The 14,928-nt window shown below is 42.9% G+C and overlaps 1 protein-coding gene across 2 annotated transcripts in view; it reads right to left on the bottom strand.

Moving 5' to 3' along the window:
• Positions 1 to 14,928, bottom strand: part of LOC122556163 (neprilysin-like) — a 185,017-nt gene that overhangs the window by 59,659 nt on the left and 110,430 nt on the right. For both annotated transcript variants that reach the window (XM_043702673.2, XM_043702674.2), the window contains exons 10-12: positions 13,758 to 13,859; positions 6,052 to 6,188; positions 1,730 to 1,823 (exon numbers count right to left, since the gene is read on the bottom strand). In XM_043702673.2, coding sequence (XP_043558608.2) covers positions 1,730 to 1,823; positions 6,052 to 6,188; positions 13,758 to 13,859 — 333 coding nt within the window. The remainder of the gene's footprint in view (positions 1 to 1,729; positions 1,824 to 6,051; positions 6,189 to 13,757; positions 13,860 to 14,928) is intronic.

Here is a 14,928-nt window from a genome sequence, read left to right as displayed (position 1 = left end):
GCTGCCTGGCCTATTGTGTTCTTCCAGCCTCATGCTTGTCTACCTTGGATTCCAGCATCTACAGATTTTTTTGTCTCTAATCCTACCTCAATGCCCCTCTCCCCTGTCCAGCACCCTGCTGACCCCACTCGGTGCTTCTTCTCACTACCCCACTTGCTTACCCTGGAGGCAATGAATAGCAGGGTAGTACAGGCATAAATGAGGAGGAACCTGGGAGGTGTAGGGAGTGCAGCGGGAATGTCTTGGAGATGGTATAGTGAGCAAATAATGATCCCAGTGGCTCAGTGAATAGCACCGCTATCTCACAGTGCCATGACCCCAGGTTCGATTTAAGCTTTGGGTGAACCCCCGTCTGTGTGGAATTTGAAAGTTCTCCATGTGTCTGCATGGGTTTTCAGTGGGTGCTCTAGTTTTGTCCCAAAGATGTGCAGGACAGGTGGATTGAGGTCGGAGTCGAAAAGTGTTTTGCTGGAAAAGCACAGCCGGTCAGGCAGCATCCAAGGTGCAGGCATAAGCCCTTCATCAGGAATGTAGGTGGAGGGGGAAGGGGTCTGAGAGATAAATAGAACAGTGGGGGTGGGGCTGGGAGGAGGCTAGCTGGAAAGGTGATAGGTAGATGGAAATGGCGGGGTGGGGGGGTTGTGACGGTGATAGGTCAAAGGGAAAGGTGGAGCACATGGGTGGGAAGGAAGATGAACAGGTAGGACCGTTCAAGAGGGTGGTGTCGAGTTGGAGGGTTGGACCTGGGATGAAGTGGGGGGAGGGGAGATGAGGAAACTGGTGAAATCAACGTTGATGCCAAGTGGTTGGAGGGGGGCTTGGATTTGGTGGTGGAAGAGGCCCAGGACTTGCGTCTCCTTGGCGGCATCGACATCAATTTCACCAGTTTCCTCATGACCCCTCACCCTACCTTATCCCAGATCCAACCTTCTAAATCGGCACCGTCCTCTTGAACTGTCCATCTTCCTTCCCATCTATCCACTCCACACTCCTCTCTGACTTATCACCATCAACCCCCCATCTCCATCAACCTATCGCTTTTTCAGCTACCTTACCCCCCAGCCCCACCCTCACATTCCTAATTATCTCTCAGCCCCTTCTCCCCCCCCCCCCACCCCCCCCCCCAACCCTCAACATTCCTGATGAAGGGCTTATGCCCGAAACATTATCTCTCCTGCTCCTTGGATGCTGCCTGACCTGCTGTGCTTTTCCGGCACCACACTTTTCGACTCTGATCTCCAGCATCTGCAGTTCTCACTTTCTTTCAGGTTAGGTGGATTGGTCATGCTAAATTGGCCATAGTGTCCAGGAAAGTATAGGTTAGATGGATTAACCATGGCACATCCGGGGCTACAGGGATGTGGTGGCTCTGGGTGGGATGCTGTTTGAAGGGTTAGTGTAGGGCCGAATAGCCTCTTTCTGCACTGGAGGGTTATCTGTGATCCAAACAAGGGTTTCAGCTGATTTTTAAACATTTGAAAGACATTAATTTTCTTACTCCTGTTCTTTGATGCAGACAGCTGGCTGTGGAGGTGCTGGCAGTGACATCACAGGCACTGAGGCCACATGGACAGTAAGTGCACCCCCTGGTGTGTATGTGTAGTGGCACTAAATGCAACCTTCCTTTGCCACTGTGCACATAAAAGAACCAATTACATTCATCAACTAATTATGTTGCAGGTAAAGCTGTGAACAGCTTACGAGTATTTAAAAGATATCTCGGTCCCACCTTCCGGAACGCTGCTCTTGTCTCCTTGTAGGCAGAGCTCAGACTACCCACAAGATCCATCACTTGCCTCCATATAATGTAGTTTTGAAGGACCCTGCAGATTACATAAGCCAATTTTGTTATGAATCAGATACTGGACTACAATTTCATTGCTACCAGAAACCATTCAATGTTTCACTCAACTGGCTATTCCTCATTTGAGAGTTCAGACTATAATGAATGGCATATCACCTTTTAGACGAACCATTACAAATAAACGTGAAATCTGTCCTTAATTGACGTGCATATACAACATATTCCGATATGAATCCCTATATCTGTGACCTCCTCGATTCCATAATATTTGAGCACACTGTGGCATTCAGCTCCGGCCTCTTGTGCAGCTCCTATCTTCTTCAGTTCCTTTCTCATATTTCAAAAGTGTAATATGCTCATTAAAAAAATCTTTGTTTATATACAAGGTCAGAAATGCAGTTCACTTCTGTATGGTTGCACATCAAATAAACAAACAAAAACATTGAATTTGACTCTGTTCACAAAACCAAAGACCACTCTTATACATACATATATTTGAGACACTGGGAGAGCCTGAAAACTAAACGGACCCCCATTTATCTTCAGCAGGAAGACTTCAGATGGTGGTCTTTCCCCACTGTGCCTTGGTAGCAGCTGCCCCAAGCTTTAGTGTGTCCCTCAGCACACTGTCATGGACTACATATCTATTTGCAACACTCAGTTGGAGTCAACTTCTTGTTCTGGAAGACCACCAAGTTTCAGGCAAACCAAAGAGCATCTTTCACTGAATTGATAGTCTTCCAAGTGCAGTCGATGTTTGTCTCAGTGTGCGTCCCAGGGAACAGACCGTAGAGGTCAGAGTCCCACGTGATGGAACTGCTTGGGATGAACCTTAATAAAAACAATTGCACCTTCCTCCAGAATTTCTTTGCAAAGGCAGATTCCAGAAGGAGATGTGTGACAGTCTCAACCCCACTGCAGCTGCTTTGAGGGTAGCGTGTGGTGGCATAGACCAATCAGGTGTACATGAAGGATCTGACAGATTGTGCTCTCCTCGTCACCAGCCAAATTACGTCTTGATGTTTGTTGGAAAGTTCTGGTGACGAGGCATTCTGCCAAATGACTGAGCCATTCTGCTCAGGATACCACGAGACAGGATCTACCCTCTCCTTTTCCCTCAACATCTGGAGGACACTACTTGCTGACTACTTCCTGATGGAATGTGGGCAAAGGTGATTTTCTTTGAAAGTTTCTCCAAGGAGGACAAGCATAATGGAACGATCCAACTATTTGGATATTCTGCAGCAGCGAGGCTATCCTTCACAACACTGGAAGCAGGTAGGACCTCAGTATGATTAGATTAGATTTTTTTTTTAGATTAGATTACAGTGTGGAAACAGGCCCTTCGGCCCAACAAGTCCACACCGACCCGCCGAAGCGAAACCCACCCATACCCCTACATTTACCCCTTACCTAACACTACAGGGAATTTAGTATGGCCAATTCACCTGACCCTGCACATCTTTGGATGGTGGGAGGAAACCGGAGCACCCGGAGGAAACCCACGCAGACACGGGGAGAACGTGCAAACTCCACACAGTCAGTCGCCTGAGGCGGGAATTGAACCCGGGTCTCTGGCGCTGCGAGGCAGCAGTGCTAACCACTGTGCCACCGTGCCGCCCACCAAGTATGTGGTGACACTTGGTGTTTATGTACCGAGGGTCTACACACAGCTTGATGCAGCCACACTCAAAGGTGACCATCAGAATAAGGGCAACATTACACATATTCTTCCCCCTTGTCCAGAGTTTTGTACATGGAGTCCCTGCAGACACAGTCTATCTTAGGCCACCAGATGACGTGGAAGATGGTTCAGGTGACTGTAACTGTGCAGTTTTGGGGGATGGGCCAGAACCGCACCATACACAACAACAGATCGAGTGTCTCACACCTGATGACCAGGTTTTCACCTACAATGGACAGGGATCAGTGCTCCCAAAAGACCAGTTTCTGTTTCATCTTCATGACACACTTCTCCCACGATCTTGCGCACATCCCAATCCCTCCAAATGATATTCCCAGCACCTTCAGGTAATCTGTCCTGATGGTGAATGGATTGAAGGATTGGTCAGCCTAATTCCCAAAGAACGTGGCCTCAATCTTGTCTCAATTTATCTTGGCCTCTTAAGGCCAGTTTGAACTTTCATTTCACTATCATTGGCTATGGCCTCATTATTTGTGCCCTAAAAGATCTCAGCCTTTCTGACTTGCTTTCCTTCTTCAAACCTTCCACTTCAACTAAGCCTGTCTGAAAGAAGTCTTTCTTTGGATCAGAGTCCATATCACTCTCTAGTGAAGAACCTTGGAATGTCTTTTACTATTTTAAAGTCTCTACATAAATGCATATCGTTGCTGCAGCAGAGCAATCAGGAGTGATCTTAAACTAATTTCTTAGCTGAGTATCCCAGGCCTATTATCCGACGCTAATATATAATGATATAAGTGCTACATTAATTGAAAAGGGTTAAGTTACAACAGCATTCATTTTTTTCAAATAAAACGGAATTTAATGCCTCCTTTTGTACTGAGTTTGGTGACAAGATATGGAAAGTAGAAATTCTTTAACAGATTGATACCAAATTGGTGAAAAAGGCAGAGATTTCCAAGGTTTTATTGTAAATCCATTGTTTAACATAAGTACCAGTTTCCACCTTCCCCTTCTAGATCCTTTCCCTGATACAAGCCTCTCACCCCACTGGTGAAGAAAACAATTGGTTTCCTTTTTTCTGTTCAAAGATGCCATACACAAATCTGCATATTTTCCACCACCACCAAATCACCAAATGTTACAAATTAAAACAACAACTAAAAAGCTAATAAACTAACGAGCACTACCCATCAGGAGCAGTGCAACAATAACAAATATGGGGAGGGGATAGGCAAAGAGGGAAGGAACTAATTTAAAATGGAGTTGGAGAGAGAAATATTGCTGTCCAACCATCTCTCTAAAGGCATTGAGGGTGTTACTGGACATAGCATGCCGCGTCTCTAAGCACACTAGGGAATGGACATATCAGAGAAGAGGGTCAGGCAGTCAGGAACAATTAACCTCCATGGCCAAGAACCCAGCTGTATTTTTGAAAATTTCTTCTCATATCTGGAAGTGTTATTACACACAACTAAACGGCTTTCTGACCACCACCAAATCACCTGTAGGACATTTCAAATATTGTCCATCACCAGTAAATCACCCGTGTTTCCAACTAATCAAATTATGTGCAATATTTGGCAAGGGCAATACAGAGCACCAAAGGTGAGGGAGAGAAAGAGAGGGGGCTAAATCAACTGGAGTTGGAAGGGAGGATAAGTCACTCTACCACCTATGGTGCCCACAGTTCTCGAAAAGCATTTTGATTATTGGCGAACACTGTGTTCCCTTTCCAAGGACTCCTGGCACAAAGGGCAGACAGTCGGCAGACACAAGTCTCTCCACCATCTGGACCTGTTAATGACCAAATTGGCCAGGCCCAGCAGCACACCCATGAAAAGGCCTCCAACCTGGTCACACTTCTCCGCATCAATGCCCAAAGATCAGGAAGAACAATCTTTATCTTTCTAATCATTCTGTTATGGCCCACCTCTGGAGCAAGTGGAACTTGAACCCAGGCCTCCTGTCTCAGAGGTAGGGACACTATCACTGCATCACAATAACCCTAACTATCCAACTTAAAGACAAAGTGCAATGAGCATTACCTGCAATGGAATTGTTCCGTCTTACCATTAGAGTGACCTATATTTCTAACACTGACAGGGTCCCTGCCACCTTCCCACCTCAGCCCCAATGAAATCAGTGGCAGGAAAGGTCATGGATGGCCTTCCCACCTTATACCAATCTTTAATGGGGCAATTAATACCCATGTAAGGGTCTCATTTGGCAAAACCCTGGTTTTGACCCAATAGGGGGCAATCAGAAAGCAAACACTGCCTGCAGGTGAGGGCATGGTTTCTCTTGTTCACTGGCAGTCATGATTGTCCACCTGTTTGACAGACCTGGCATCAGGAAAGGTATGGGGAAAGTACTGGTAAGGCTCTGTTCCTCTCCAATCCCATATTGTTGATTCCCTCAAACCCTAAGACTCCAAGCGCCAGGGAGGCTCACTGCATGATTGGTACTCAACATGGAAGGCCTTCCTAAAAAGTCACATCCCCAGACTCTAGCTGGTTCTCCAACCAACATGCATGATCCCGGAGGCCCACAATAAATGCTGCAAATAGACATTACATCATGTTAATTCTTGCATACATACCTCGGCTTATATTTACTCAGAATAGGTGCCAGCTTCTCAAGATACTCTGGTGCATAAACAACAATTGGTTCATTATCTGTCACATGCAGGTTCACAGTAGAGAGAATCTCATTGGTGAAATTCTTCCAGCTGAATTCCTTAAATAAGAAAACACAGAAACCGAACATGAAAATTCATATTTACAAATCACAGGAATTGAACACTGAACTTCATATTTAATAATCAGTAAATAAATAAAAACTCCATTCTCTCACACTTAGCATTCATGAACTCAATAAGCTGTCATTTGAAAAGAAACTCAAGATATTAAGCATCATCAGCACCAAAAATCACTGTAAAGTGCACAAGTTATTGTTCAAACCTACCTGGTTCACTAATACCTTGCTGAGAAGGAAATCTATGATCCTTACTGGTCTGGGATTATATATGTGACTCCAGTCCCACTCCCACATGGCTGACTCTTAGCTGCCCCCTGACATAGCCCAGCAAGCAGGCTGACACCATCTTCTTAGGATAATTAAGGATGAGCAATGATAGCAATGGCCTGTCTGAAGCATGAGTACAGAGAGAAAGAAAGTACTGATGCAAACTCCAAGTACACAGCTCCTTACACATTTTACTTAAAAATTCCAAAAACAGACAGAAAAGGTGTTGAGCAATTAAACAGTCAGCTATTTCTACCAAGTTGGAAATTCGGTACCAAGGGGAATAGATTGCAAATTAGTGTCAGATTGTTCAAAAATAAAGTTACGAGACTAATGTTGTAGAAGAAAAAGACTTAGGGCTTCAGGTACATAATTCTTTGGAGTTTGTGTCACATGTAGACAACGTGGTTAAGAAGGCATTTAGCACACTTGCCTTCATTGCTCAGACCTGCGAGTATGGGAATTGGGAATCATGTTGAGGGTTTACAAGATATTGGTGAGGCCTTTCTGAAGTACTGTGTTTAGTTCTGTTCGCACTGTTATAGGAAGGATATTATTAAGCTGCAGAGGGTTCAGAAAAGATTTATCTGGATGTTACCAGGAATGGAAAGCATAGTTATAAGGAGAGGCTGCATAGGCTGGGACCTTTTTCACTGGAGTGTAGTAGGTTTAAAAATCTTCTAGAGATGTTTAAAATCTTGAAGGGTGAATGGTAGGTGTCTTTTCCATATTGTGGGGGACGAGGGCCATATTTCTTTTAAGATGAGAGGAGAAAGATTTAAAAAGAACATGAGGAGCATTTTTTTTACAGTGTGTGGTTCTTGTATGGAATGACTTTCCAAAGGAAGTGATTGATGCAGGTACAGTTCAATATTTAAAAGTATTTGGATAAGTACATAAGGAAATGTTTGGAGGGATATTGGCCAAGTGCAGAGAGGTGGCACTAGTTTAGTTTCGGATTACGGTTGGCATGGACTGGTTGGACTGAAGGATCTGTTTCTGTGCAGTAAGTCTGTGTGACTCTATGATTCTAGACTCTTCTATTGGGTAATAGAAGTTAATTGCTGCTTCCACAAACAGTAACCAATATAAGATCAATTGTAAATTTTAAATCTGAAAAAGCTAGGTTTTTATTAACTTTAGCATACAGCATATGGTGAACAATATGGCCCTCCATTGCAGATCATGATCTAACTGAATGGTTGCAGCTCCAATGGCACTGTACTGCTATCACAAAAGGGATAGGCAGAAGATATATGGCAACACATTCACTGGCAGGTCTAAAAATCCTGACTTGCAACTATATCACTATTCCTTTACTACCGTTGAAACGTCCTCCCTCAAAGCACTGTATGTCTACCTAAGTCACATGGTCCACAGCGGTTCATGAAGACTCCACCATTACAATACTATATGGACTCTAGCCAAGTTTGCAATTGACACAAAAATAGGTGCAAAGACAACTGTGTGGATGACAGATATAGACAGATTAATTAAGTAGGCAAAAAACTTAGAAGATGGGATATAATGATGGGAAATGTGAGGTAATGCACTTTGGTAGGAAGAATAGAGGTGGTGTGTATTATTTAAATGCTGAAACATTATAGAAAGCTATAGCACAGAGGGATTTGAGAGTCCTCATGTATAAAACAAAAAAATTGCAAACAAGTTCATTAGGTATTGGGGAAGGTACTTGGAATTGAGTATGAAAGTAGGGAAATTGTAGAATTACAGTTTGACACAGAGAGGCCATTCAGCTGATAGAACTGGTACAAGCACAATCACCTAATGCCAATCTCTAGTCTTTTCCCCATATCTCTGAACAGCATTTTGATCTAAATAACAAGCCAATGCCCTCTTGAATACCTCAATTGAACTTGTCTCTGTCAGATTTCCAGGCAGTGCATTCCATAGCCTAACTACTTGCTGTGTGCAAAGGTTTATTCTCATGTCCATTTGCACATCCCTTCAAATCTATACCCTTTCATTCTTTTTTTCTTTTACCAGCAGGAACAGCTTATCCTATCTACTCATGACTTTGAAAACCTCTATCAAATTTAATCTCCGCCTTCTTCACTTCAAGGAATAAAGTGCCAACTTTTTCAATCTATTCTCATAAGTTCAATTATGACTTCAGATTTCAGTTAAGTCTTGCTAAAACTATACAAGCCACTGGTCAGACTGAAATACACTGGACAGTTCTGGTTCCCTTATCTAAAGAAAGACATACTGACCTTGAAGGTAATCCAGGGAAGGTTCACTGGGTTGATTGTAAGTATGGATGAATTTTCTTATGAGGAGAGGTTAATTAGATTGGACCTCTGTTTATTGGAATTTAGAAGAATGAAAGGCAACCTTATTGAAACATGCATGATTCTTATCGGATTTGAGAGAGTAGATGCAGAAAAGGCCAATCAGCTGATAGTGCTTCTACAGGTTGTATTACTTAATGCCAATCTCCTGTCCTTTCCCCAAATGTTTTTTCTTTGTGAGAGAATCTCAGACGAGAAAGCCCAATCTCAGAGGAAGAAGTCCTTACCATAGGGAATAGTGGAGGCTGGGTCATTAAGAATATTCAAGGCAGAGATAGACTGTCCTTTAAATCAGTGAGGGAATCAAGGGTTAGAGGGAAAAAAGAAGGAAAGTGGAGTTGAGGATTATCATGTCAACCATAATCTCATTGAATGGCAGAACAGATTCAATGGACTGAATAGCCTACGTTTGTTCCTAGATCTTATGATCTTATGGACTTGAGGGAAATTGGACAATAAATTCTGACTGCTCAGTGATGCACTGACATCCCATAAATAAATGTAAAAAAAGGTTCAGAGGATAAATGACCTATTCTGTTCTTATGTTCATAGAACCCAAAAGTAGGAGCTATTTAACAGCCATAGTTTCAAATTTTAATGAAAATAGTCCAAAGTATTCCCATTATGTCATTCAGGCTATGTGCTTCACACTACTGACCTGTCAAAGTCAATCTTAATTCTCTGGAAGTTTTCAAAATGAGTTACATTTATTAAGTCAGCTAATGCTGATCAGGATGCAGCTGCAGTGCCTGATTTTCAGTTAGGACATCTGGTAAACCTTTTGACTTTCTTGATTCAATTTAGTCTGAATTACCATTTGCAGTGTTAGGTCATTGAACATTCGTTTGCCTTATATTTATAAGTAGACATTTGGAGGCAATTTTAATTTGAACCTTGGTGAATCCATCAAGTTGATAAGAACTCTGGTTTTATCCCCTACCCTGTATCACACTCCATTCCGTTCAATAAGGAATTAGATTAGATGGATGTCGCACCTGATCCGATCAGCTGTTCAAAATTGAAACAATAAAATGTAAAGCATAAGATTCATATGAAATGGGAGACCTTTGAGTCTGTAGCACCATTCCATCAGATCATTGCTGTCTGCTTTTGTTTTGAATTCCACATTTTGTAGTTACATAATTCTTAATCCCTTCTCACAAATCACATTAACATTAATCTTTCCAATTCCTTCTTAAACATACTCAATGATTCTCATTTACTGCCTTCTGAAGCAGAGTTCCAAAGTTGCACTACCTTCTGAGAAAACAAATTGTCCTCATCCTTGTTAGAGTGATAGAATCACAGAGATGTACAACACAGAAACAGACCCTTCGGTCCAACTCATCCAACCCAACCAGATATCATATTACAGCAATTGGCCCATATTTGTTAAACTCTTCCTACTCATATATCCATCCAGATGCCTTTTAAACGTTGCAATTCTACCAGCCTCCACCACTCCCTCCATGCACGCACCACCTTCTTTGTGGAAAGGTTGCCCCTTAGGTCCCTTTTAAATTTTTCCCCTCTCTGGACTCCCTCATCCCAAGAAAAAAACCTTGTCTATTTATACTATCCATGCCCCGCATGATTTTATAAACCTCTATAAGGTCACCCCCTCGGCCTCTGATACTCCAGGGAAAACAGCCCTATTCAGCCTCTCCCTAAAGCTCAAATGCTCCAAACCTAGCAACATCTTTTTAAAATATTTCTGAACCCTTTCAAGTTTGATTACATCCTCTTGATAGGAGGGAGACCAGAACTGCATACAGTATTCCAAAAGTGGCCTAACTAATGTCCTGAACAGCCGCTACATGACCTCCCAAGTCCTGTACTCAATGCTCTCAAAGGGTGACTCTTAATTTTAAAACAGTGAGCCACAGAGGGAACATATTTCAAGAACATTCAGAAACTTATTCACTTTGATCAAGTAACCTCTCACTCTTTTAGACTCCAGTGGAAACAAGCTCAATCTGTTGAACCTATCCTTCTAGTGCAACCCATTCATTTACGTATCAATCTACTAAGCCTTTTGGAACCATCTCCATCTTAAAACTAATCCACAATTCAATTACATCTTGATTGATTTAGTCTTTATGCCAGTTACATATTGTAGTTACATAATTCTTAATCCCTTCTCATAAATCACACAAGCTTACAGCAGATAAAAAGGCAAATGCCATGGTTAGAGAAATAATGACATAAAATCGTAATTGCTGGAGATACCCAGCAGGATTGGAAATATCTGTGAGAGAACCTTCAATTCCAAAGAATAGTCAGATTGGACTCCAAATGTTAACTCTGCTTCTCTCTCCACAGATGCTGCCCGACCTGCTGAGCTTCTCCAACAACTTCTGTTCATATTTCAGCTAATATGTTGGTGAGATGAGGTGCTGGAAGACTGGAGGTTGGCAAACGTGGTGCCACTGTTTAAGAAGGGTGGTAAAGACGAGCCAGGGAACTATAGACCGGTGAGCCTGACCTCGGTGGTGGGCAAGTTGTTGGAGGGAATCCTGAGGGACAGGATGTACATGTATTTGGAAAGGCAAGGACTGATTCGGGATGGTCAACATGGCCTTGTGCGTGGGAAATCGTGTCTCACAAACTTGATTGAGTTTTTGGATGAAGTAACAAAGAAGATTGATGAGGGCAGAGCAGTAGACGTGGTCAATATGGACTTCAGTAAGGTGTTCGACAAGGTTCCCCATGGGAGACTGATTAGCAAAGTTAGATCACACGGAATAAAGGGAGAACTAGCCATTTGGATACAGAACTGGCTCAAAGGTAGAAGACAGAGGGTGGTGGTGGACGGTTGTTTTTCAGACTGGAGGCCTGTGACCAGTGGATCGGTGCTGGGCCCTCTACTTTTTGTCATTTACAAAAATGATTTGGATGCGAGCATAAGAGGTACAGCTAGTAAGTTTGCAGATGACACCAAAATTGGAGCTGTAGTGGACAGCGAAGAGGATTACCTCAGATTACAACAGGATCTGGACCAGATGGGCAAATGGGCTGAGAAGTGGCAGATGAGTTTAATTCCGATAAATGTGAGGTGCTGCATTTTGGGAAAGCAAATCTTAGCAGGACTTTTACACTTAATGGTAAGGTCCTCGGGAGAGTTGCTGAACAAAGAGACCTTGGAGTGCAGATTCATAGCTCCTTGAAAGTGGAATTGCAGATAGATAGGATGGTGAAGAAGGTGTTTGGTATGCTTTCCTTTATTGGTCAGAGTATTGAGTACAGGGGTTGGGAGGTCATGTGGCAGCTGTACAGGACATTGGTTACGCCACTGTTGAATATTGCATGAAGTTCTGGTCTCCTCCCTATCAGAAAGATGTGAAACTTGAAAGGGTTCAGAAAAGATTTTCAAGGATGATGCCAGGGTTGGAGGATCTGAGCTACAGGGAGAGGCTGAACTGGCTGGGGCTGTTTTCCCTAGAGTGTTGGGGGCTGATGGGTGACCTTATAGAGTATTACAAAATTATGAGGGGCATGGATAGGATAAATAGACAAAGTCTTTTCCCTGGGGTCGGGGGGGGGGACAGAACTAGAGGGCATAGGCTTGGGGTGAGAGGGGAAAGATATAAAAGAGACTTAAGGGGCAACTTTGTCACGCAGAGGGTGGTACGTGTATGGAATGAGCTGCCAAAGGATGTGGTGGAGGCTGGTACAATTGCAACATTTAAGAGGCATTTGGATGGTTATATGAATAGGAAGGGTTTGGAGGGATATGGGCCGGGTGCTAGCAGGTCGGTCTAGGTTGGGTTGGGATATCTGGTCAGCATGGACAGGTTGGACTGAAGGGTCTGTTTCCATGCTGTATATCTCTATGACTCTAAGACTCTATGTTGGTTTGGCTAAAGCTTTCCCTCTTTGTTAATTTAAAACAAAACAGTGAACCAATATCATCAACTCTTGAAATGTTCAGCCACTGAAATGGCCAACAGTACTTTTCAAGTTCAAATCCACTGAAGTGAATTTGACAGTTCAGTGAAATTTGAGAGAATTTAAAATAAGGGTTTTGTTGATGAATAAGACTATTCCAAAGATCGCTGTGACATCAGAATAAGATCAGATTAATCTTAAGAAGCTGCATCCTCTGTCAGCAGGCCAATTCCTCTCCATCACTCTCTGAAAAGGCACCTTTGTCAATAGGCTATTTCCTCTCCATCACTCTCTACAATGCCACATCTCTCAATGGAACATTTCCACTCCATCAATCTCTCCAATGCCACCACTGGCAATGGGCTATTTCATCTCCAATGGCATCTCTGTGAATTGGCCATTTGCATTGTCACTCTCTCCAATGCCACCTTTGCCTCAGCAGAGTTTGGCTACTCCACACAAAGCCAGGAAATCAGCAGCTAACCAGATTGCCAGCTAACTGTGGATTGCCTACAGCAGTGGAGCTCAGTGGCCCCTCATGATGTTCAGAAACCATTCCCTCTCAGCCACTCAAATTGGCTCCATGAATATCTCCACAGATGCATTGTATCTCGCTTTCTAAAACCTGCTGGAGAAAACTGTAAAGAGATGACACTGTCAAAATTGTTAGAAAAATAAAGACCATGACCCATCTGGTTAATTTTCCACCATCTCTTTATAAAAGGTAATGGTGTTGTGACTTAACATAACAAGCAATCTCTATCAAACAGCATACATGGAGCCAGAGATGATATGGAGAGTTTTAGCTATCAGAGGTTCAAAGGCATCTTGTTCCTCTCAAGCAAGGTGAACTCATCTCATTCCATGCTTCAATTTGTTCATATACTGGATCCTGAGGTATTATTTTCAAAAGAAAATCTGTCTAATTTGCATTAAAATACAATAGTGTGCTGGCATATTGCAACATTCCAGCACCGTTTGGCATTCACACTGGATATCAATGGGAGAATAGTTTCCACTCTCTATCCACTAGCTTCTGATTCTGGCAAGCCACATCATTTCATTCAAGAAACCATCTTACCTTAGCATCAACTGTGATAGGGAAGTTTTCGGTCATATTTTGCAAAGTCATTTTGTGGTAGAGTTGATTAGGATCAGTTCTGTCTACAGATTTGGTTGTTGCCTGTGAAATAAAATACTTTGGTTTGAATATTCTTATTAGCTTATTTCAATTTATCACATGTTATTCTCATTTTCATCATAATTGTGCAAAAATAGTACAAGTTATTCAGTGCCATGCCTGTGCCTTAGTTTGTTGCACTCTTGTCTTCAAATCAGACGTTTGCATGTTCAAGCCCCACTCCAGAAGTTGGAGAACATAATCTGATACTCCCAGTGCTAGATTGAGGACCCCATATTGGATTAGCCCAGGTTTGCTGAGGCAAAGATGGCATTGGGGAGAGTGAAAGAGTATAAATAGCTCATTGTAAGAAGTACCACTGGATAGAGTGATGCAGTGGAAATGGCCCATTGTCAGAGGCAGGATTGGACAGAATGATACAGTGGAAATGGCCCATTGTCAGAGGTGCCATTGGATAGAGTGGTGTAGTGGAAATGGCCCATTCTCAGAGGTACGATTGGATACAGTGATACAGTGGAAATGGCCCATTATCAGACGTATGATTGGATACAGTGATAAAGTGGAAATGGCCCATTGACAGAGGTGCCATTGGATAAAGTGACACAGTGGAAATAACCCGGTATCAGAGGTACGATTGGATAGAGTGATACAGTGGAAATGGCTCATTGTCAGAGATGTCATTGGATAGATTGATACAGTGGAAATGGCTCATTGTCAGAGGTGTCATTGGGTAGAGTGGTGTGGTGGAAGTGGCCCATTTTCAGAGCTGCCAAAACCAACACCACTCCCCCTCCCCACTCCACCTCCCAATCCCCGCAACCTGCATTTACCATGGCTACATTTTTGGATTCATGTAGTGATATCATGAGTTATGTCAGCAGTGGGGTTGGCACAGAAGTCGGGACTTAATATGCTTGCCTCCAAGCTAAGTTTAAAGTTAATAAAAAATCCTGGCTAAATTGCAATTTGCACTTCACTGCTCCACTGAGCAGAGTAGGAGAGGATTGGAATTGTTCTGTTCACCACATGCAGGAAAACACAAGTACTGCTTTACAATCTGGCAATCAAAGCCAGTTGTTTGTAGGATTCTGATTGTAGTTGTTCCGGAACA

This window comes from Chiloscyllium plagiosum, unplaced genomic scaffold (genome assembly GCF_037043375.1).
Source record: "Chiloscyllium plagiosum isolate Xiang-an unplaced genomic scaffold, Cpla_swu_hap1 HiC_scaffold_13, whole genome shotgun sequence".
Taxonomy (NCBI): Eukaryota; Metazoa; Chordata; class Chondrichthyes; order Orectolobiformes; family Hemiscylliidae; genus Chiloscyllium; species Chiloscyllium plagiosum.
The sequence above is the reverse complement of the archived record's forward strand: the minus strand, read 5'-3'. Positions and strand labels throughout refer to the sequence as shown.